The sequence below is a fragment of the Protopterus annectens genome, chromosome 1.part1, assembly GCF_019279795.1.
Source record: "Protopterus annectens isolate FY-2018-M chromosome 1.part1, PAN1.0, whole genome shotgun sequence".
Classification (NCBI taxonomy): Eukaryota; Metazoa; Chordata; order Ceratodontiformes; family Protopteridae; genus Protopterus; species Protopterus annectens.
The window spans coordinates 698,796,551-698,818,459 of NC_056726.1; the positions used below are offsets into that span (position 1 = coordinate 698,796,551).

A 21,909-nucleotide genomic window follows, 5' to 3' on the forward strand; every position below is an offset into this window, starting at 1 on the left:
TGGCAGGCCTCTGCCTACCAAAGGAACTCTGTCTTTAAACAAGAAATGATAGGAATCATTGTTTCCTGGTCCTGAGAATGTTGGCACCATAGGCTTTTTAGATACCATTGTAGTTTCCTCATATGCAGTCTTGCATATGGAATTAGTAGAATGCAAGACGGCATAAAACCCAAGGCTTGCAGAATTTTCCTTGCAGATAGCTGGGTCTTTGTGGCCAGTAGTTTGAAGTAGGCTGTCAAATAAACTTGTTTCTCTGGCATGAGGAAAGCCATCTGGGAAGATGTGTTCAAGCTTGCTCCCATGAATACAATCTGTTGGGAGGGTACTAGGTGAGATTTCTTTTCATTTATGGTATACCCCAGTGAGGTTAGAAGTTTCTTTACAAATGCCAGATGTTTTAATAGCAAGTCCTGGCTTTCTGCCTGAATCAGACAATCGCCCAGGTATGAGTATATTTGAATATTTCTCTGCCTGCAAAATGCAATGGCTGGAGCTAGACGCTTTGTGAATACCCTGGGTGCAGTAGATAAGCCAAAGGGAAATGCAGAGAACTGATAGTGCATGGAGCCTGCTCTGAAGTGTAGGTATTTCCTGCAAGATTCCCTTATTGGAATGTGCAGGTAAGTATCAAGTCTAAGGTTGCCAACCAGGCATCTTTGTTCAGCATAGGGAGCAGCTGTTGAAGTGTTAGCATTTTGAATTTTGGGATTACCAAAAAGGTGTTTAGAATAGAGAGGTCCAGGATAGGACAGCAGGAGCTGTCTTTTCTGGGTACCAGGAAAAGTCTTGAGTAAAAACCTTGTCCCCTTTTTTCTGCTGGGACAGGTTAAATAGCCCCTGATACATAGAAGAGAGAGAACCTGCTGTTGAGCCTCTGCCCACTGATTTGGGGGTAGGTCTGGTCAACCTTTTGGGGTTGGTAAAGTGTGGAAGTGGAATCTGTATCTTTGGAAAAATATATTTAAAACCCATTTGTCCTGGGTAATGAGTTCCCAGTTTTTTTGCATGTAGGGCGAGCTTTCCTACTAAGGGAGGAGGCAGTTGAGCAGGGCTTAGAATGGTTAAGGTTAAGTCATTGTGACATTTTTCCATAGGGGGTGTCTTACTACTTCCAGCTTTGGAAGTGGGAGCCCCCCACTGCTTAGGCCTGTTTGTAGCCTGAGACTGTAACCTAGGTGGTCTGCTGTTCCTGGGTTTGGACTGAGAAGGCCTGGAAGAGACTGGAAAGAACCAATTCTTAGAAGGCCAATGCCTACTAAATCTGGGAGGCTGTACTTGCAGGAAATCTTTAACAGTTTGCATAGATTTAGCTTTTTCCTCCAACTTTTTAAGGACTTCTTCTGCTTTGTTGCCAAACAGGCGGTCTTGGTTTAAGGGAGTATTCAGTAATTTAGCTTTAACATGATCTGGCAAGTTTTGCTCCTTAAGCCAAGCATGCCTTCTAAGTACAGACCCAGTGACCACAGCCCTGCAAGATGCTTCGAAAGAGTCAAAACCACATTGCAAAGTATGTTTACCAACTTGTTTAGCAGAATGCATTAAATCCTGTAATTCTTTATGTTCAGTACAGTCAGGAATCAACATCATTTTCTGTTTAAGTAGTCCCAAAATATGCTGCTGATACTTTAACATATGAAACTGGCAATTTAAGGCCCTATTGGCCAAAGTAGCAGAAGTGTATACCTTCTTACCCCATCTGTACAAGGCCCTGGAATCTCTATCAGAGGGGGTAGGGTTTTTGGCAGCAGTAGCCTTAATGCCCTTTGGTCCTTGGGAAATGGTCTCTGGATCTGCAGTAGGATTCTTGAAGAGGAACTTGTGAGAGTCAGGTACTCCTTAATACCTGTCAGGTTTTCTGGGAGCTGGAGGTAATGTGTCTGGGGCCAGGCTATATTCCAAGAAGGCATCATCTACAATGTCCAGAACAGGAGGGATAGCTAAAGGCCTGTGTTGAGGGAGGAGTAAAAATTCCCTAAGCCTCTTTTTGGAGTCAGTGTAATCCTGGCTTTCCCAGTGGAAATGTTCCCTAAGAGTGTGCAAGGTTTCATCAAAAGAAAAATCTTCTGAAGAAGAAGCAATGGGAATGGAATCCTCTGCATCAGAATCCTCATAGGTAGATAAGGGCAAATCCTGGTAATCAGAAGAAACAGAAATTTCAGAATCCTGATCAGAAGAATCAGAAGGAAAATCAGTTCTAGGTCTCTTAGAGGGGGAAGGCTGGCTTCCCCTAATTAAAGTAATAAGGTCTTCAGTCATTCTAAGCATTTGTTTTTTAGGTATATGGGCCTGACCATGTGGTTTGGATGTCGGTATTGTAGGTGTGGGTCGAGTTTTAGGCCTTGATGAAGAAGATGGCGTCAGTTTAAAATGCAAATCTGTAGGACTGAATACACCCTCAGAAGCTGGTGCCTGCACAGTGGCTCTGGACCCATCCAAGGTAGAGACATCCCCAGGTTCCATAGTCAAAGAAGCATCTTGCGGCATACCGTACTCAGAATGGGTCTCAGTAGAGGCCTGCGAATCTGAAGTAGCGGGTATCAGGGGCTGCAAAAGCACCTCATTGAGTACCGGCAAACTGGCGACTAGCTTAACGGAAGTGTCGTCAGCAGTTTTTGACCTATGCGGTCTGTCTCTGTCTTTATTCTTACATTTTTTCAGAATATCAGTAGTCGGATGTCTTACTGAAGCCATTTCTGGATAGTTAAACCAAGTCCCAAAATAATTTGCTGTGAAAATAGTCCGAATACGAATAGTACGGGGGTTGAATAAGGCACAAAACCAACAGCGAGAGACGTCATGGTCTGGGCCTAAGCAGGGGAATGCAATACGAATTAAAATTTTTATGAGGTATTTGCTTTCCACAGGTAAGACAATTGTTTACTTTTACTGACATCAGTTAAGAGCAAGAAAAAGGATCCCCAATGGGATACTTAGCTTTTTTCGAAGACTTCGGTTCTGAAACTCGAAAACGAAAATTTCAGTAGTCAGCCGACCGGCACTTGCAAACTGCTTCTTCTTCGGGCACCACACAGCAAGAAAGACTGATGTAATGGCATCAGCTGCATGTTTTATACCCCTGGTGACCTGATGTCATGGAAGAAGCGTTAGCATCCGATGCAGGAATCCAATACTTTGATATTCAGGCCGGCTGAGGGCTACCTGCAGGCAGATAACCCAAATGTAATGAATGCAACAGTAAAACATGAAGAACATCCAGGGCTGCTAGGAGCAAACTTCCCTTTACAAGAGGAGGGGACAACCACTGGAAGCCGGTCACACATTCTCTGGCAGAAACTGTATGCAGAGGTAGGTTGGGGGGGAGGTAAAACCTAAAAGAAAATGAAATCACAAATGGCTACCTTGGAGATGACCTCTCTGACTTGGTTCTCACTCAGTGAGAGGAAGGAGAATGGGAAGACAGAAGGTATAATAGCCACTAGGCAATGAGAACAAGGAAAAAAATATATATATATATTTATAGATATGTATATATATATATATATATATATATATATATATATATATATATATATACACACCCAAAACAGAAAGCTGACAGAGATGTAGTTGCTATCCAATTTAATTTTGGTTTAGTGATGTGTAATAACCTGCTTAGGCAGCATGACCAGCTCATTACTCTGCTGCAACAGCTCGGCATTCAGGTCCATTTAAATGCTGGATCCATTCAGGAAAACTGCCTCAACCTCATTTTATAAACAAACCACTGGTGGGTATGGATCCATTCAGGAAAACTGCCTCAACCTCATTTTATAAACAAACCACTGGTGGGTATATAAAATATTAAAAGCAGTATGTGCTGGTGGATGCTACACCAAAAAGAGATTATGCTTTGTCATAATCAGTTATGTGTAAGCACACCAAAATGTGCCTCAACACATTGGGCATGCCATACAGTTGGGTAAACACTATGCCAGTTAAAGCACACTAGTATTTGACTGAAGGCAGGCTAGGCTATTGTAACTAAAACGACTTGAATTGCTTTTTGTTACAGAAAGTGTACCAGTGGGCATTTACTCCCTAAATCACTTAGAAGCTACAGACTAAATTGCACAATTAAATGCTACTGTGAAATTTTAAGTGGCTCACTTTAAAAAAAACAAATATGCTACATGGAAATTGCAGTCTTCTTATGATTACAACTATGGTCTTCAGAAGATTTTTGTCTGCTTGGGTTTAAAACAGCCTGACATGTTATACAGAAATGGTACACTGCACATTATTACATAGAGTTAGCTATAGCACTAAGAGTACTTACAGGAAACAAAAGCAACACTGCAGAACATACATTTTATTCACATTTTTTTCACTTTTAGTGTGCTCACGGACAATCAGAACACCATAAGCAAGAGTATAATAGCAATTTTTGTAAGCAAAGTTACATTCAGTTTCTAATCCAAATTGTTCAAAGCTTTTCCAGTATTTACAAAAAAAAAACAGGATTGACGAGATGCTACATAAAACATTGCATCTGATTTTTTCCTTTTCTTTAACTGTCACAAGATGACCAGAATGGAAAAGCACTGTCTGCTGTAAACAAAAGTACAAATAGTAACCATTCCACATATCACAGCTTTGAAATTTATAATGTGAATTCACTTTCTCTTAAATATGTGACTGCAGTTTTACAAAATGAGCAGGGTGGAAAGTTGCAGCTGTATGTGCTTCTTGACATCAAGACTTCTTTTATACAATAGTTACAGTTAAAAACACCCTGCTGCTATACATAATTACACTTTTATTAAGGTCATAAAACCAGCAATATGCAAAGTATCATACAACTTGAATTTCTACTATTTTACTGACTGGTGCAACTAGCAAGAAATTCTAAAAAGTATGATTTTTCCCCATCCGGTATGTTTTTTTTGTTCCTCTTGGTCAAGAATTTAGTGTCATAAACCATTCACTTGAAAAGCACTGTTAATCTTGTTTTGAAAGACAAAGATTAACCATTCACTTTGTATCTTGTGCACTCTTTCTCTGCAGAAGTATGTCACCCGTAACTCTATCCACCACTTCTTCTAATATATCAGGAATAACCCACCCAGCTCCTTCATACCACAGATATGTCCATGTATTTAACACAGAAAAAAATTACAAATAAATTGATGCAAAATATGCAAAGCCATTAACAAAATACTGATGAAAAAAGGCAAAAAGGCTAGAGGCAAGGTTTAAAAAGCTTGCCTCTGCTGAAATGGCAATATAAATTGTGTGGTCTGGGATGGGACTGAAGAAGGGAGGAGGGGGGGCAAAGAAAAAAACCAGTAGCTGGCACCACTCCAAACAAACAAGTAGTTATTTCTCGTATTAACAACATGCTACTCTGCTGTTGACTCAGCAGGTGGTGGATATCTGAACTAGGCTCAGAAGGGGTATCCTGTCTCTTGGCTGCTGCTGTTGGGGCTGCTGGCTCCTCTGCTTTTGGTACTTCTACAGATTCAGGAGCAGGTGCAGGAGTGTCAGAAGTGGGTGCTGGGGGCAGTTAGTTCTTCTATTTGTTTCTCTTCTGGTTTCTTTTCTTCAGCTACTTTTGATTCTTCAACAGGCTTTTCTGGTGCAGTCTCTTCAGGTTTGGCTTCCTGCATGCCACTTGCTTCCTCTTTTGTTTCTTCTGTGCCAGCTGTTTCAGCCCTGTGCACTTTCTTGAACTCTTGTGGTCCCTGGAGTAAACTGCAACTCATTTGGTGTACCTAGATGATTATTTTAAGAAGTTACTTTTCATGTAAAAGAATAAGAATGTACTTTATTAGGCCCCGTACATGTGATTTATAAACTGGTTGATACTTTTTCACTTTGCTTCCCATCTCTGAACATTGGGTGTGAGGTACTTTGCAAGCAGAAGGCTATATACGTCATTTGTTTCCAGTGATCTTTTAGATTCACACAACTTTTTAACATTTTCCGTGAAAGTCTAAATGACAAAAGTCCCATTTTCAGCAGAGGCCCACAGAGAAATGCGTTACTTTACCTTTACATGTTCACAGTAGAAATCCTAGTAAAATCTTTAGGATGTTGGGTATTTTAATAGTCAATACTTATGTAAATTTGGGCAAAGGTTGAAGTGCCTTGCAGCTGGCTAGAATTGATCTGCTGTTTGGCCCTTTTCTGTTTTGACTTTCTGGTTAATGGCATAAGTTACAGTGACAGCTCAATGTATTGCTCACAGATGTATTGTACTAATTTGCTCCCAGAATGAAATTCGTTGGTACATGTGCTTAAAACACATCTGTCTTGCCATTTACCTCTGTTGAACATAGCTATGTTCCTCTCTTAAATTGCAAATGCTGGTATGGTAATTCTCACTCAACAACATTGATTTGATATTTTCAGTATTAACCCGGGTGTTTGCAGATCATTTCACTTTTATCAGTGAAATGTATAGGTAATCCCGAACAACTTTGTGATGCTACAGTACTGTTGTCTATCTTTTTCTTTGAGAGACTAGATCCTTATTTTGCCCTAGCTTTTCTCATTCAGACCAACTTAAATCACTCTTAAAATAATTGCAGTCCCCAATGAACTGTGTAGTATGGCCCACCTTGCTTGCAGCAGGTAATATATTGGGCTGCAAGTTATTTGGGTTACTTTGGTCAGGCTAACTAGTAGTGAGTGTGCAATATGGCTAATTTTAAATTGGCAGTGAATAGACGACATTTCAAAGGGATTCAAACTGCTGCTATTGCTAGTGTCTCAACTGATATTGCACTTGAAGCAATGCATACCTAACCCCCCTCCCCCCAAACTGCTGTCTTGGTCTGAACTGTGCCAAGACTCCATTGATTAGAGGCAATAATTCTTATCCTACTATTCAATCTGAAAGAGTTTGAGGCTGGTATTCATTCAAGTTTGGCTTCATCTGCTTTTTTCCTTTAATTACTGGGAGAGTCTTGACTGGACAAAACCTCTGACTGTCCCATTGAGAAGAACTGAACACTACAATCATTGTATGAGGTAAGATGTACTATATAACACTGGGGGGGGGGGGACTAATTAACTTACATGGTCACAGCTTGCTAAACTCACACACATGCATAAATCATTGAGCAATGCATGCATAAATCATTGTGCATTGCTTTACAGTGTATGTATAGCCACACTAACTTTGACAGCAAATGAGGTATGTGCATATTTTATCTTGGCAATTTCCTTGCTAAAAATGTAATCTGCAAGGGAATTTAATATAATGTGGATGTTAGGTGTCTCTGGCAAGTCTAGGGTATTTGAGATGACTTCTGCCCTCCTTCAACTCTTAGTCCTTGTATGCCTAATGTTGATGAGGTACTGGAGTAACTTGGGTCACCTGGCACTGTTACACTTGTCTTACTCCGAAGTATTATTGTCAACCTCTTTGGAGCAATAAGTGACTAGATAACATCCAGTCCAGCCATATATACTGTTGCTTCTGTTTTGAAGGGTGCTTGACAAGTACGGTCTAAAATGGGTTAGCAGATCTTTTGTTGCACCTTTACACAAGTTTTTTTTTTTTTAAAGTTAATTCTAAGCATATTTTTTATGTTAAAATTATATGTTACTTGTTTCGATGAGTAGGCATCCACTCTATACCATGCATGGCTCCTCCTAATCGCATTATCTTGTTTTTCCTTGTTGCCATTCCAACGTCCTGGAACTGTCCATGGTGAAAGTAAACTTTGTTTTACTTTTAAATGAATAGATTTACCTAGCACAAGGACAGATTACATTGCACAATACAGTACTATGTCCAGCACAGGATACACAATAAGAGTTAAACAGATAAGCCGGGTGTTGAAACATTTTGTGTTGTGGACATCTCGCATCCTGTTTGCACTTTCACTCAACTTCATGCCTTCCTGATTGCTATATATACAATCCTGAAATGGTCTTTACTGTTGCAAGGGAAAAGCTGTGAATGAAATGGTTGTTATAACAATCTGCAAGTCCTTGACTTACACAAGATTAAAACTTCTGTTTTTTTTTTTTTTTTTTAATCTTTAATTATCGCCCCCTTTCCTGTTTGATTCATGTGTGAAGTTATGGCAGAGTATTTCTTGCAGCTGTCAGACCCGTTTGGAACTTGTTCAGGCACAAAAGCTACCTTTGCAGTGAATGGGAAGTTTTCATAGTCCATTTTGCAGTTGAACTTGGTTGCTTCAGCACATGCTTTAATCAGTTAAAATGTGGTGGTGCCCACCTGTTTTGCTATGTTTTTCATAATCACACCATCTGCATACCTGTCAGCTGTCTAGATCCCCCTCCATTTTATGGTCTGTTCCTCATAACATTTCTGTGCGTGTGTGTGTGTGTGTGTGTGTGTGTGTGTGTGTGTGTGTGTGTGTGTGTTTTTGTTTTTTCTTCAGATCACTGAGGATTGCAGTCACTAAATGATGGACATGTACCTTTCAGATTCTAACAACTTTCTAAGTTTTATAAGAACAATATTTTAAAATCTGTCCCTATTTTTGGACCTTTTTAGCACCATTACTTGAGGCATTCTCTAGGTTTTTTTTCTTTGAGGTTGGGAGGGACATGTTTTTGGAAAAGTAAAGCTTGCTCTGAATCTGCCTGCCACTTTTGTGCTCTGCTAATATTCCAGTCCTCTGTGGGCTAAGTGAGCTACTTTTGTATGGGATCCTATCCTTACTATGGGAGGATCAATGATATGATTGTAGGCTTATATGACCAGGAAGATCGTAACCTTGTAACCTTCTGGCTATTATGTATTTCTGAACTTGTACATTTTCTCTGCTATTTTGAGGTACACAGAATTTTTAGGCGATATTTCATTTAGGGTCCTGCATATCGTGAGAATACAAGTAGTAAAGGCTGCATTCTGCGAGACACTGTCTTGTCATGTAACTTCTGACTGCAACCATAAATAACATGCATCAGTCAATTACTGCCTGTGCAATGTAGTATAGCACTAGCATTATGTATTCTGCTATCTTCTGAAAGCTATCTGGTTTGCCACAGTTGTATGCATCTGACACTTTTGGTTGGCTACAATCTACTTTTACACATGACCTTCAATTAGAAGTGTTTCATCATACTGCTGAGTACAGTTATAGCTGGAAAATTAATCCAAGGAAATTACCTGTGCTGTAAAGAATATAGAGACCCAGTTGTATATCCACTGACTGTAGAGTGCTGTATCAAATTTGAGGCTCGTGGATGAGGTGGTAGTCAGTAAGAACCGAATTCAATAAAGTTTTTAGTAGTTTAAGTATTTGCTTTAGCTGCCCGGAATCCAAATGGAGTCTGATGTTTTTTTTTTTTTAATTTCTAATATATTGGCTTCTCACTTTGCAAAAGACTTTAATGGACACTGGTTAGGACTGGAAAATGATGCAGTTAACATGTTTTAAACCAAGTGCAACAGCATCTGTTCATGGTATTACCTATTTGCAATATTATAAAAGGTTGAACTTGGCTGTCCTCATAGGTGTACTTTGGAGTTATCTGTCAGAATGTAAAAGTTCTTGCATTGATGTGAATTGATTTGGGGTAACGTGATCCACAACAATTCATCTTTTAGCATTGCTTGATTGAACAAACTTGTGATTCTCTAACTACATAGTGTTCTGAAACATATTTAAGTAGACGTGTGCCTTTTTTGAGTAGACTTTGCAACTTGTTTTGGTTGTATAACATTGATATTCCAGAGTTGCAAGTATTTGACTTCATGCACATCTTTTTTAAATGTTATCTTTGGGCTTGTCAGGAACAAGCTCCACTAAAACTGTTTTTTTATTGTTTGGGCAGAATGTCAAAGATGTGTGTGACCACCATTTACTTTTTTTTCTCTAAAGGCTTCAAATTTTGCATGCAATATTTTATCTTTCTAGCATTCCTGAAGTGGACTACCCCCCCCCCCCATTTCCATAGGGAAATGAGCTTGGCTTTTCTTAAAATTACAGTATTCCTATTGTTTTTCCTTTGGTATTTAAGTTTCTACCATATTATTGGCTGCATCTCCTGTAACGATGTGTGTTCATATCGCATATTTTTCTTATATGAACTTTGTCTCCTTTTTCAACTACTGAATAGTCATGTAGTCTTCTATAATGTGTGATGTGCTAATTCTTCTTCCTGTACAGAAATTTTAGAACTAATCTTAATATGCAAATGATTTCCAGTATTGGAACCCATTAGATAAACTATGTATTTGAAACAAATGGTGCCAGAGCCATGGACTAAACCTAAATACTAAGAAACGCATAATAGTATCCTTTAGGAAGTAAAAAATGTATAATAGTTTCTAGTGGTGGATGACTTCCCAAAGGATATTATCATATTGACAGCAAACCCCTAAGAGTTGATCAACTCCTCAGGAACTTTAAGACACACACACACACACACACACACACACACACACACACACACACACACACACACACACACAGTAATTTGGCCTTTGACCATCAAATGTCTACAATATTGAGTAAATCATTCTGTGTTGTGCATCCTTAAACAAAGGTACGCCATCTTGGTCTAAAGTAGTCATTGTTCCACTGTATTTAGGATTCATCAGACCTATCACTGAGTACAGTGGACCATTTGGTAGGAACCTAATCAGGCATATCCAACAAATGGAACATCCACAGAAGTTCCTCACTAAAAGAATACAGAGTGTAAGTAACATGTCCTATGCAGACCACCTCAAGGCCCTAACCCTGTATCCTGTTTCCTACAGGTTTTTGAGAGGAGATCTATGCCTGGCATAGAAGAGATTGTCAGACCCCACTCTGATGGACCTCCTACATATCCACAAAATAAACAGCATCAGAATTACCCATTCTAAAGACTTAAACCTTACTTTGGATATAAATAGTACCTGCTGAAGAGACAGGTATGTATCCAGAGACTACCCCATCTATGGAACAGGCTCCCCATCCATGTGAAGCAGAGTTCCTCCCTAACCCAATTCAAGTGTAACTTGAACAATTGCTTGAACAATTGGATGGTTAACAGGAAATACATCCCTGCTTTGGCACTTATCTCTATAATGGACACAGGCAGCTTATAAATGGTTCATCTCACTGGCTCATGCATATAAATGTTTAATCTCCCAGTCCCTGCTTACGCTTATCAAAGGTACCAGAGATTTATGATGTTGGTTAGGCTTAAAAAGGCCCTTGTGATCATTCATCTAGTAGACACCTATGAACCTATGTGGCATTACAGGCAGACTGAGTAAGAACGTCATCAAAGGATAGAGGAATGGAATGTAAAACTGAAGGCACATGGGATGAAACTAAGTACAGATAAGACATTGGTAATAGCAAAATTAATGAAACCACAGGACTGAGAGCGAGAGAAATGGCTTTTAATGTATTAGTGTATTAAGACCTTTATTATACGTTTTTGTCAATACAGACTTCATCAGAAAAATTTGGGTTAACAGCTTCAAGTATCTGGGAGGGGTGGCTGAGGAAAAGGGAAGTCTGAATGAAGAGGTCAAAGCTAGAATCAGAGGGGCTGCAGCCAACTGGTACAGAGTGTCAGGTGTAGTGTATGACAGAGTAATGCCAAAGAACCTGAAAAGTAAGGTGTGTGAAGCAGTGCATAACCAGTACTACTGTATGGTACTCAAACCTTGGCAGTAAAGGCAGAACAAATGAAGAAACAAGAGGTGGTAGAAATGAAGTGCCTGAAATAAGTAAGATGCGCACTATGGGACAGACATAAAAATGAGGACATAAGAACAGGAGCCAAAGTAGCTCCATTTAGATAAAAGATCAAAGAGAACAGATTACAGTGGTTCAAGCATATGTGCAGAAAAGCAGAAGACAATCTAGTGAAGAAGATTTGGAACAGACAGGGAGAAGGTAAGAGGAAACAAGGTTGTCCTGTAAAGAGGAGGATGGATAGTGTGAGAGATCTGTGACAGTCAGGCATGAGTATCGAAGAAGGCAGGTAGGTGGTGTTGAAGAGAGAGATGGTGTCAGTTAACATGACACCCCTACCTCTTGTAGAACATGAGAAAAAGGGGGTTGATGATGATGATGACTCTTAGCATCTCTGACAGCCAACCAGTATTCCATTTTTACCCTGGTCCTTCTTTTCTATCTCCTAATATTTACTGCACATTTTTCTTTTGACATCTTCCTGGATTTCTGCATTCTACCACCAGCTTTCCTTATGTAATTTTATTTCTATACTGGGTTTGGCCACATACCTGCTCCACTGTCTGCACACATGCTGTTTTGGGATACTGCCATTTTTATTCTTCAACTCCATCTATTTCTTCTTCTTTTTGAGGTGCTAGAGCCCTGTGTATTTTCTTTAACTCTTGTGGTACCTTGTTTCATGCCAGTCAACTTCCAGGTCTTCAGCTTAATCTCTGTTGACCTTAGTGTCTTCTCTGTCCACTCCTTGCAGATGATAGTAGCCACCAGTGTTTTATTCAGTGGGCCTACTCATTCTTCACTGGGGATAATACTACAGTCTCTCACTCTACCCAATGTGATTTCCTTCTAGGAGGAAAAACAAAGTTGCACCATGAGCATAATGGATAAGGTCTTTGGCTCCAAAGTACAAGGTTCTATTCTGGCCAAATGCTTTCGAGGAGTTTGCATATTCTTTCTGTGTCTCTGTGGAGTTCCTTCCATTTCCAAAAATCATACTGGGAGTATCCACCTCAACCTTGCCCAAAACTGAATGGAGTCATGGACAGCAGCACAGACTCTGGGTGGTGCCTGTCTGGGGGAAAGTTGTATAGACCAATCACTTTAGACATCAACTGTGGTCTGCAGGGTCCTCTAGATAGATGAACATGTATCACAGACTGCATACTCTGTCAGGGCTAGCCACTCAGTAGTGTAAACATTGGTTCTAGATGATTTGGTCACACTGAGTAAGGTTAACAAATATCCTGTCAGTTTATTTTGATAAAAGTTTTATGCAAGGTCATTGTCAAAGACAAGGTTGAAGTTACTCTCTGGGGTATCACATTACTAGGAAATTGCACCCATTCTGTATGAGCTACATTGGTTATCTATTCATCAACAGATAATTTAAAGTTTTAGTCATGCCCTGGGATTCAATAAGGCCTACACTAAGTGTATAGAAAGTGTACACATACATAACTTACACCATCTTCCTCCTAATTTTAGTTTTCATACTGATATTCTGGCACCTTTAAATACTGAGGGGGATTCATAAAGGTTACTTCAAAGTATAGACTACATGTACACTTAATGTAATCTTTCTGAGTGATTAGAAAAATGTGATAAGAATGTTCTTGAATACATATCAGTGTGCACTTAGTGTAGGCTTTATTATGGTTTATTTGTTCCTTTTTGACTCCCCTCCATTTGTGTGATATTCTGTCTTGGTACTGGATGGTTCATTCCATGTGCACAGCCACTCAGTGACTGCTGGCACATTCCCAAAGGTATAGCTGACATTTTCTGACATTTGCGCTTTTTTTTCAATCAAGGGCTGTGGCTCTGGAACATGCCACCTATATGTTCAAGTATCCCCAGTGATAAGTAGCTTTAAAAGTTCTGAAAATAACTATTATTACAGCTTTTCTGACTACAACTGATCAATGTCCAGTTGTCCAGTATTATTATTGTTACTGGAACAATGATTATTTATTCTCTGTGCCAGTATTTCCCATGCATATTTTAACAGATTTAACTTACTCTGTTTTTATCTACTTGATTTTTGTTCTAACTATAATTGCTGTTCTTGCTTTTCTACTCACTTTTCCCTTCTTGATTGTACTGTATTTGTGCTTAGCCTTTAAGCATGGTAATAAACTTAGACCCTCCTTTAAACCATAGGTAACTTAAGACTGAAGGTGTAGAATGCTTATCATTGAATAGTTTCCATGAATTCGTGAATTCAAAATTTTGCTCAGCTGCATTGTTCAAACCCCACAAGTCACAATGTCTACAGCCTGCTACCATGTTAATGATCAAGACAAACTAAGGTTCTCTGAGCTCTGCCTGCCAATCAGTGACAATAAACATTTATCTCACGTGCAAAAAACATTAATACGTTGGCAAATGGAAAGTAATGACCATAACTGTAGGTTCTAACACACATGCATGTAAAATGCAATGATAGTTTTAAAGTGACAGTTCACACAGTTCATTAGCAGGGAATAATAGGTGTAATACTTACATCCAGGAAGCTGACGTCGACATGCAGATCAATATCCACATCATCAATGGCACCATATTCCCTAAATAAAGAAAAATGGGATAAGTCTGTAAGCTGGCACACTGAAATCTAGGAATGTTTGGGGAGTACTTTCCAACTATTCTTGCCTTCCAGCCATTAAGAAAAATTCAGTATAAGCACTGAAGTCTAGAATAAACTGCAGTTTACTTATATCAGACCCACTACAAATTTCACACTCCCTGTCAATGCCCACCTCGTCATCTAGTCAGGGGAAATAAGTAAAATGCAACAAAACACTAAGCTGAAGAAATATGAAAAAACGTAACTAATCATAGCACTTCTTGATAAAACTTCATTCTTATACTATGTCTTATTGAAATGGAAAATTATAAATATATATTTGCCCACAAATACAATTCTTCAAAATTAAAAATAAACTGTCCAGTATCCAGATAAGTAAAATAAAGAAATAGGTAATGCAACTTAAGGGCATACGGTCATCAGTGACATATCATGAATGCAAATGATTTAAAGTATTTTAGTTAATGTATTGATAATATATATTTTTAAAAGAAACATTAAGTAAAGGTGTAGAATAAATTATTGAAGTAATGACACATTTAAAGTTCAGGTATATGAACTGACCAAGTCAAGAAATAACAAAACTGATTCAAAGCTGAATTTAGCAAGAATATAACTGCAAACAAAGGCTCACTGACCGAAAATAAAAAAAGTATAATTTACAGTGGTTACCAATGTAACATCAACTCATGTCAGGTATTATAAGCCCTGGGATCATTAAAATTCATGTAGGTACCGTGCTACATCTACATAATGTAAGCATGGTAGCATGGGGTGCATGCTGCTCATCACGCCTATGCAGTAGCAAGCATTTTTCCATGTCCAGCAGTAGTGATTGTGGCCATGGAAAGGTGCTTGTAAGACAGGCACACAATGTACACAAAACAGATCTCATAAAGGCAATGCTCAGATACGAGCATGTGCTGTAGCCCAGACATATTAAGGGCAAGTACAGGGAAGCAATATAGAACAATGGGAAGTGAAATGAGGGAATTGTTACACAAGATATGCTATAAAGATTTAGTGATGCTGGAGAGGGGAAATGTTGAACGTTTACTTATATCTCACAGGCAAATGTGACAAAAGTGATTAAGAAGCATTTCTGACATAAAACCTGCAGAACTGATGCAATGATAATTAATGTGAATGTCAATCCCCTAGTTACACACATAAATAATAACAGACATGCTTGTAAAGGACGTGATAGTGACAAAAAGCAGCAGTCTAAGAAAGGGGGTGAAAATGTGATATACATGAGGTTGAACCAGACACCCTTGCGAACACAGGTTGAACTTAACTAGGCTTGTAAGGGCCTTGGGGCCATTAGCCTAGTAACCTACTATGATCCTATGATCATATGATTAAATGCCGACTTGAGATAACATTTTCAAGGACAGAAGATACATTACAGGATGAATGCACAGAATGCAGTTAGTGCTTACAACGATGTACACACACACACACACATATATATATATATATATATATATATATATATATATATAATATATATGTGTGTGTGTGTATATTATACTGACAACACTGCTGTATACCCCATCTCATCAAGTGTACACAAGAACAAAAGGATGTTACAACTGTAAATGGCAGGTAAGTCATACATGGCCGTGTTTATGCAAAATAATGACAGCAGCACCAATAGGAAAGGGGTTTATCACCTACAAGCATGTAATAGACAAGCAAGTGTTGCATGGCGCTGTAAATGCTACATACCAGTCTTATAACAAATAACATACATAAGTGACCAATGACAAGACAGAGCAGATGACATGTCAGGAATCTATTTTTGCCGAAACTAATTTGCAAACATGTCTATCATAGTAATACTGGGCACAGTCACAGACATTTACAGGGAACAGTAACATAACAGCAATTCAACAGCAGCATCACAATAGAAAGTGCTGTAACACAAGACCAAAGACATTTTTTAATGTTTGCACAGCATGATGCACAGAAACATTCATGGAATCACAAATCTGCACTTAGGCTGTATATTGTAATGTAAACAACTGCAGTATTATAAACATGTCTGGAGGAAAACATGTAATGCAGAACATAATTATCTTGTGAATAGTAATCCATATGCAGATGGAAGAGTCTATATTACCAAACTGAAACGTGAGATAACCGAACACATAAACATCGACACATTAAGATCGAACTACCAAACCTATGAACAGCCACTTCAGCGAATTTTTTCCCCAAGGGAAAAAATCGCTTGGTCGACCAAAACCCAAACAAACTATCAAACCTAATGAAAGTGAGGGGCTTTGCCCCCATGCCCCCCCCACCCTGATCTGGGGTGCTGTGCTCCCCACAACCCTCTAACTAAATATTCCAACTTCAGGATCACTCTACAGTTGAGAAAAGGGCAAGTTCCTGACTATGGCCAAGTGATTTTTTCCCCTGGGAAAAAATTTGCTGAAGTGGCCATTCGTAGTTTTGGTAGTTCGATCTTAGTGTGTTCGATGCTTAGGTGTTCAGTTTTCTCACATTTCAATTTGGTAATGTAAACCCAGAAGGAATGACCAAGAAACTTTTGCATCAAGTCATTTTAGAATACATGTCCAAACAGTTTTCAAAGAGATGCATAACAATCATGGGTGACGCTGCCATACGCATATTGATTACATAAGGAAGAACAACCAAGAAGGACATACAACACTATTGTACCATATAAGGTATATCAATGACCTATCTCATATGAGACATGGTTGAAAAAGCTGCCCCTTTGAGTGTGTGTAAGCCATTGTTGTCTGAAAATCTGGTGTTAGCAGGTTCAAACCCCTGCTTATTGTACAAGACTCTTTCCAGACCCCTGTATTCACAGAATGTTCCACATCAGATAGCAATGGAGGCTGTCAGAAGTAACTGTATTGAATGTGTGTGTTGATCCAGGATGTGGCACCCATGCCCTGGCCCAGCAATCAAGGAGTCTGAATCCTCACCACTAAAACCAGTGAGGGGCATCTCATATAGGAGGAAAGGGTAACAAATAGACACAGTAAAGTGCAATTTCCCTTAAGAGCACACAGAGATCACAGTCAATCCAGGGCTGGTAGCTCCCTCACCCTCCAGGTTCCCAATAAGACTCCCCACTGGCACAGCTATTGGGTCCAGATCTCAGCCTAGTAGGCAAGCTAAAACCTCCAGCACCCTCTATGTCCAACCAGTGCTTCGTGTCCCCCAGGTAGCTGACACACACACACACCACACACACACACACACACACACACACACACACACACACACACACACACACACACACACACACACACACTTTGAGAAGAGCTTATACAGCCACACAGACACTCCTAGGAAATGCTGGCACAGGATCTCCAGCTGTGCCCCTTTATTCCCAGACTATATGGTAGTACCAGCTGCCACCACCCACTAATATTTATCAGCTACTAAAAGGCCCTTAAAAGGGTGTCCAATTATTACTGTGCAATATTATTATCAAATTGGTAGTACAGCCCAGGGCTAAAGCTATTGGAGTGGCTTTGTACATGCATGCAAGTACTCTACAGAGCTTAAATTATCTCTACAAAAACAGCCACAGCTGGAAGGGTTTAAAAATATTTAATAACAAATAGTTAAAACACAAGACAATACTTTTTACTATACTGTGCTAGTCAAGAGTTCAGAGATCACAGAGAAATACTTAAAATAATTCAGCAGTACAGTTCTGACATCACAGAAAAAAACACATAGTCAAATATTTCTAGTTTCTAGCTATTTATAAGAGAAAACACAAATCTAAGATAAACTTACATATAGAGCAAGACAGTGCTGGTGAGATGGATGGTCAAGACAAAATGCTTAATGCTCTCTGATTCTCTCTGTTTTTAAAATCACATTCCTGGTTCACATTACTTCATTCTTCATACTTCCCTGGGTTTTCAGGCCAACAGAAACTACATTTACATTCTTCACCTCTGGGCAGAAACTAGAGCAATAAAGGACATTTATGCATGCAGATTCTGCCCATTAACACTGGCCTTAAAACAATAGGCAGGATGCCTCACTCTAGACTTACTGGCTCCGAGTTTTAACATCAAAGGGTCACAACATGCTTTTCTTGGTCAGTAGAGTGCACTGTTGTTACATTATTTTCCAGTTCCACATGTAACACTATTTTTACCATTAAAGACAACTGCCTGTGGTTTACAATAATATTTACATATGACAGAATTATCTCCAAAATTAACTCAAGCTAGTTTTTCAAGTCACCCTTGAGAAATGCTGATTGAGGGAGTAAGGTCTATCTGAGTATACCTTACCCTGTTCCCAGTCTTGAGAACCCATCTGCATTGGCATTGCTAATCCCACTGCGGTGCTGCATGGATATATCATATGCTTGCAAACCCAGGGTCCATCTTAGCAACTTGGCATTTTGCTGGAGGGCTCTGTTTAACCATGTTAGGCGGTTGAGATCTGTCAGAAAAGTGAATTTCCTTCCATACAGATAAGGCTGAAGTTTCTGCAGTGCCCACACTATGGTTAGATATTCCTTTTCTACCTCTGCATAGCATTCATCCCTGGGTTGGAGCCTACAACTGAGATAAACCACTGGCTGCTCTTCCCCCTCTGAAGAAATCTGGCTAAGTACAGCCCCACCTCATGGTTTGAAGCATTCACCTGCACAACAAATACTTTGCTGTAATCTGGACTGGCTAACACTGGGGGTCTTCCCAAAGCTTCTTTAAGTATCTGGAATGCCTGCTCACATACTGGGGTCCACACTACCTTATCTGGCCCATTCTTCCTTGTCAGGTCTGTGAGAGGAGCATCTATGGTACTATAACTGGAAACAAACTTTCTGTAGTACCCTGCTGTCCATAAAAATGCCCTCACCTGCTTTTTATTAACAGGTGCAGGCCATGCCTGAATGGCTTCCAGTTTTGTAGGTTCTGGCCTTATCTTACCACTCCCCACTCTATGTCCTAGGTAGGAGACCTCTGCCATACCCACCTGACATTTGCTCAGCTTAATGGTCAACTCTGCCCTCTGTAGTCTGCCCAGCACCTCCCTGACATGCTGCAGGTGTTCTGGCCAGGAATGGCTGTAGATGGCAATATCATCTAGCTAAGCAATGGCAAACCCTCCTGCTCCTGCTAGGATATGATCTACCAGCCTCTGGAAAGTCACTGGGGCATTCTTTATCCTAAAGGGCATATTTGTGAACTCATACAAGCCAAAAGGAGTCACAAAGGCTGACTTCTCTCTAGCACTGGGAGTCAAGGGTACCTGCCAGTAACCCTTGGTAAGATCAATGGTTGTAAGATACTTAGCCCCAACCAACCGCTCTAGGGCCTCATCTGTCCTAGGCATGGGGTAAGCATCTGACTCCGTGTGACTATTTAATTTCCTGTAGTCCACACAGTACCTGGTGCTGCCATCCTTCTTTGACACCAGCACCATTGGGGAGTCCCAGGGCCTGTTGAACTCTTGAATCACCCCTAGTTCCAACATCTCCTGTACCTCCTTCTTCAGAGTCTGTTTGACTCTCTCAGCCACTCTATATGGGGCCTGCCTAATAGGCCTTTGGGGTCCGGGGTCCTCCTAGTGCTGTCCCAGATGGGTGCACCCTGGTTTCCCAGTGAACATGTCCCAAATTCCTGCAACACTGCTCGGATTTCTCGAACCTGGGTAGGAGATAGCTGCTGGGACACTGCTACCCCTCCCACTGAGGTGTTATTCTGAGCCTCACTGAGGAGATCAGTCCCCAGATCCTCCCTCAGACTCCTCCTGCAATCCATTACAAATGTTCAGCACAAGGACCTCCCTATCATGGTAAGGTTTCATCATGTTAACATGGTACAGTCCGTGCTCCTGCTGTCTGCCTAGCAGTTCCACCATGTAGTTAACATCACTTGCCTTTCTTACCACGTGGTAGGGTCCCTCCCAAGCTGCTTGCAGTTTGCTGTGTCTGACAGGAATGAAAACCATTACCTGCTGCCCCAGAGCATACTCTCTAGCTTGAGCATTCCTGTCATACCACACCTTTTTCTGTTGTTGGGCTTCTGCCAGGTTCTCCTGGGCCAAGCCTATGAGTTCCCTGAGCCTTGTCCTGAGGTTTAGGACGTATGCCACAACAGATCCCTTGTAAGACTTGCACTCACATTCCCACTCATCTCAAATTAAATCAAGAGGTCCTCTCACCCTATGCCCATACAGCAACTCAAAGGGTGAAAAACCTGTGGATTCCTGGGGAACTTCTCTGTAAGCAAAAAACAGATGGGGCTAATATTTGTACCACTCCCTCTTAAACTGATCTGCAAATGCCCATAGCATGGACTTGATTGTAGAGTTTAACCTCTCAACAAGACCATCAATCTGGGGATGGTAGGGGTGATCTTCATGTGCTTCAACCCATAGGGCTTCCACAGACAAGCCAGCAGGTCTGACATGAAATTGGCACCTCTGTCAGTCAGTATTTCTTTTGGGAAACCTACCCTGCTGAAAATCTCTAACAAAGCATTTGCCACCTTCTCTGCCTCAATGGCGGACAAAGCCACCACCTCAGGGTATCGTGTAGCATAATCCAATACCACTAGGATATACTTTTACCTTGTGGAACTTGGGGTATTCAGAGGACCCACAATATCCATAGCTACCCTTTGAAATGGTTCCTCAATCACAGGCAAAGGCATCAAAGGAGCTTTCATCTTGTCTCCTGCCTTGCCTACCTTTTGGCATTGCTCACAGGTCTTGCAGTACCCTGTTACATCTCTGGAAATTCCAGGCCAATAGAAGTTCTGCATAATATGCCTCTTTGTACATTTTATGCCCATATGACCTGCAAAGGGAATATCATGGGCTATGGCTATAAGCACCAGATGGTAGGCTCTAGGCACTACCAACTGCTGTACTCTCTCACATTCTAACCCTCCCTCAGGGGTCCACTCTCTGTATAGTAACCCTTTGTCCCAGCATGCAGATTCCCCCTTTCCTTGAGAATCAGGTGCCTCCCTAGCTACCTGCCTCAGGCCTTGCAATGTAGGGTCTGAGAGCTGAGCTTGTCTCAGCTCTCTCCTGGAACCCCTTCCAAGCTCCCCTTCTATAGGAAGGCTGGCATCCGCTGACAGTGGTGCCTCACTGTCAGCCTGGGTACTACTACTCACCCCTACCTTTGCAGTCACTCTGTCCAAGGAACCATCAGTACCCCCAAGCAGCTGTGGCTCACCTTCAGTCTCACTGTTACAGGGTGGTTCCCTCCCTGAAGTAACCACCTCACCAGTCCTGGCTACAAGTATGCAGTCTGTCTGGGTCTCCCCCAGGCTACCAGACTTACCTGCTTGTCTCCACGCCTGACTGTGTGTAACTGCACAAGCACTGAGTACTGCACTATCAAAATCATTCCCTATAAGGACATCTGCAGGTATATCCTCAGACACACCTACTTGCTGGCTTTCTTTTCCACCCTCCCAGTCCAGGTGAACCATAGCCAAAGGTATTTGGAATGGGATCCCTCCTAGAGCCCTGACTGGAGTAGACTGTCAAGGCAAGTAGTGCTCCTCTGTAACCATTGCAGGCTTTACAATGGTTATATCAGAGGCTGTGTCTCTCTTGGCAACGGCCACTTTGCTATTCACTACAATAGGATATAACCTCTGGTGGTAGTTTGGTACCCTTCTTGTTCTAAGACAACCTACTATTGGAATTTTGTCTTTCCCA

The 21,909-nt window shown here is 40.7% G+C and overlaps 1 protein-coding gene across 1 annotated transcript in view; it reads right to left on the minus strand.

Moving 5' to 3' along the window:
• Positions 1-21,909, minus strand: part of PARP8 (poly(ADP-ribose) polymerase family member 8) — a 1,481,732-nt gene that overhangs the window by 752,771 nt on the left and 707,052 nt on the right. Inside the window, exon 8 of the mRNA XM_044077685.1 lies at positions 14,131-14,191. Coding sequence (XP_043933620.1) covers positions 14,131-14,191 — 61 coding nt within the window. The remainder of the gene's footprint in view (positions 1-14,130; positions 14,192-21,909) is intronic.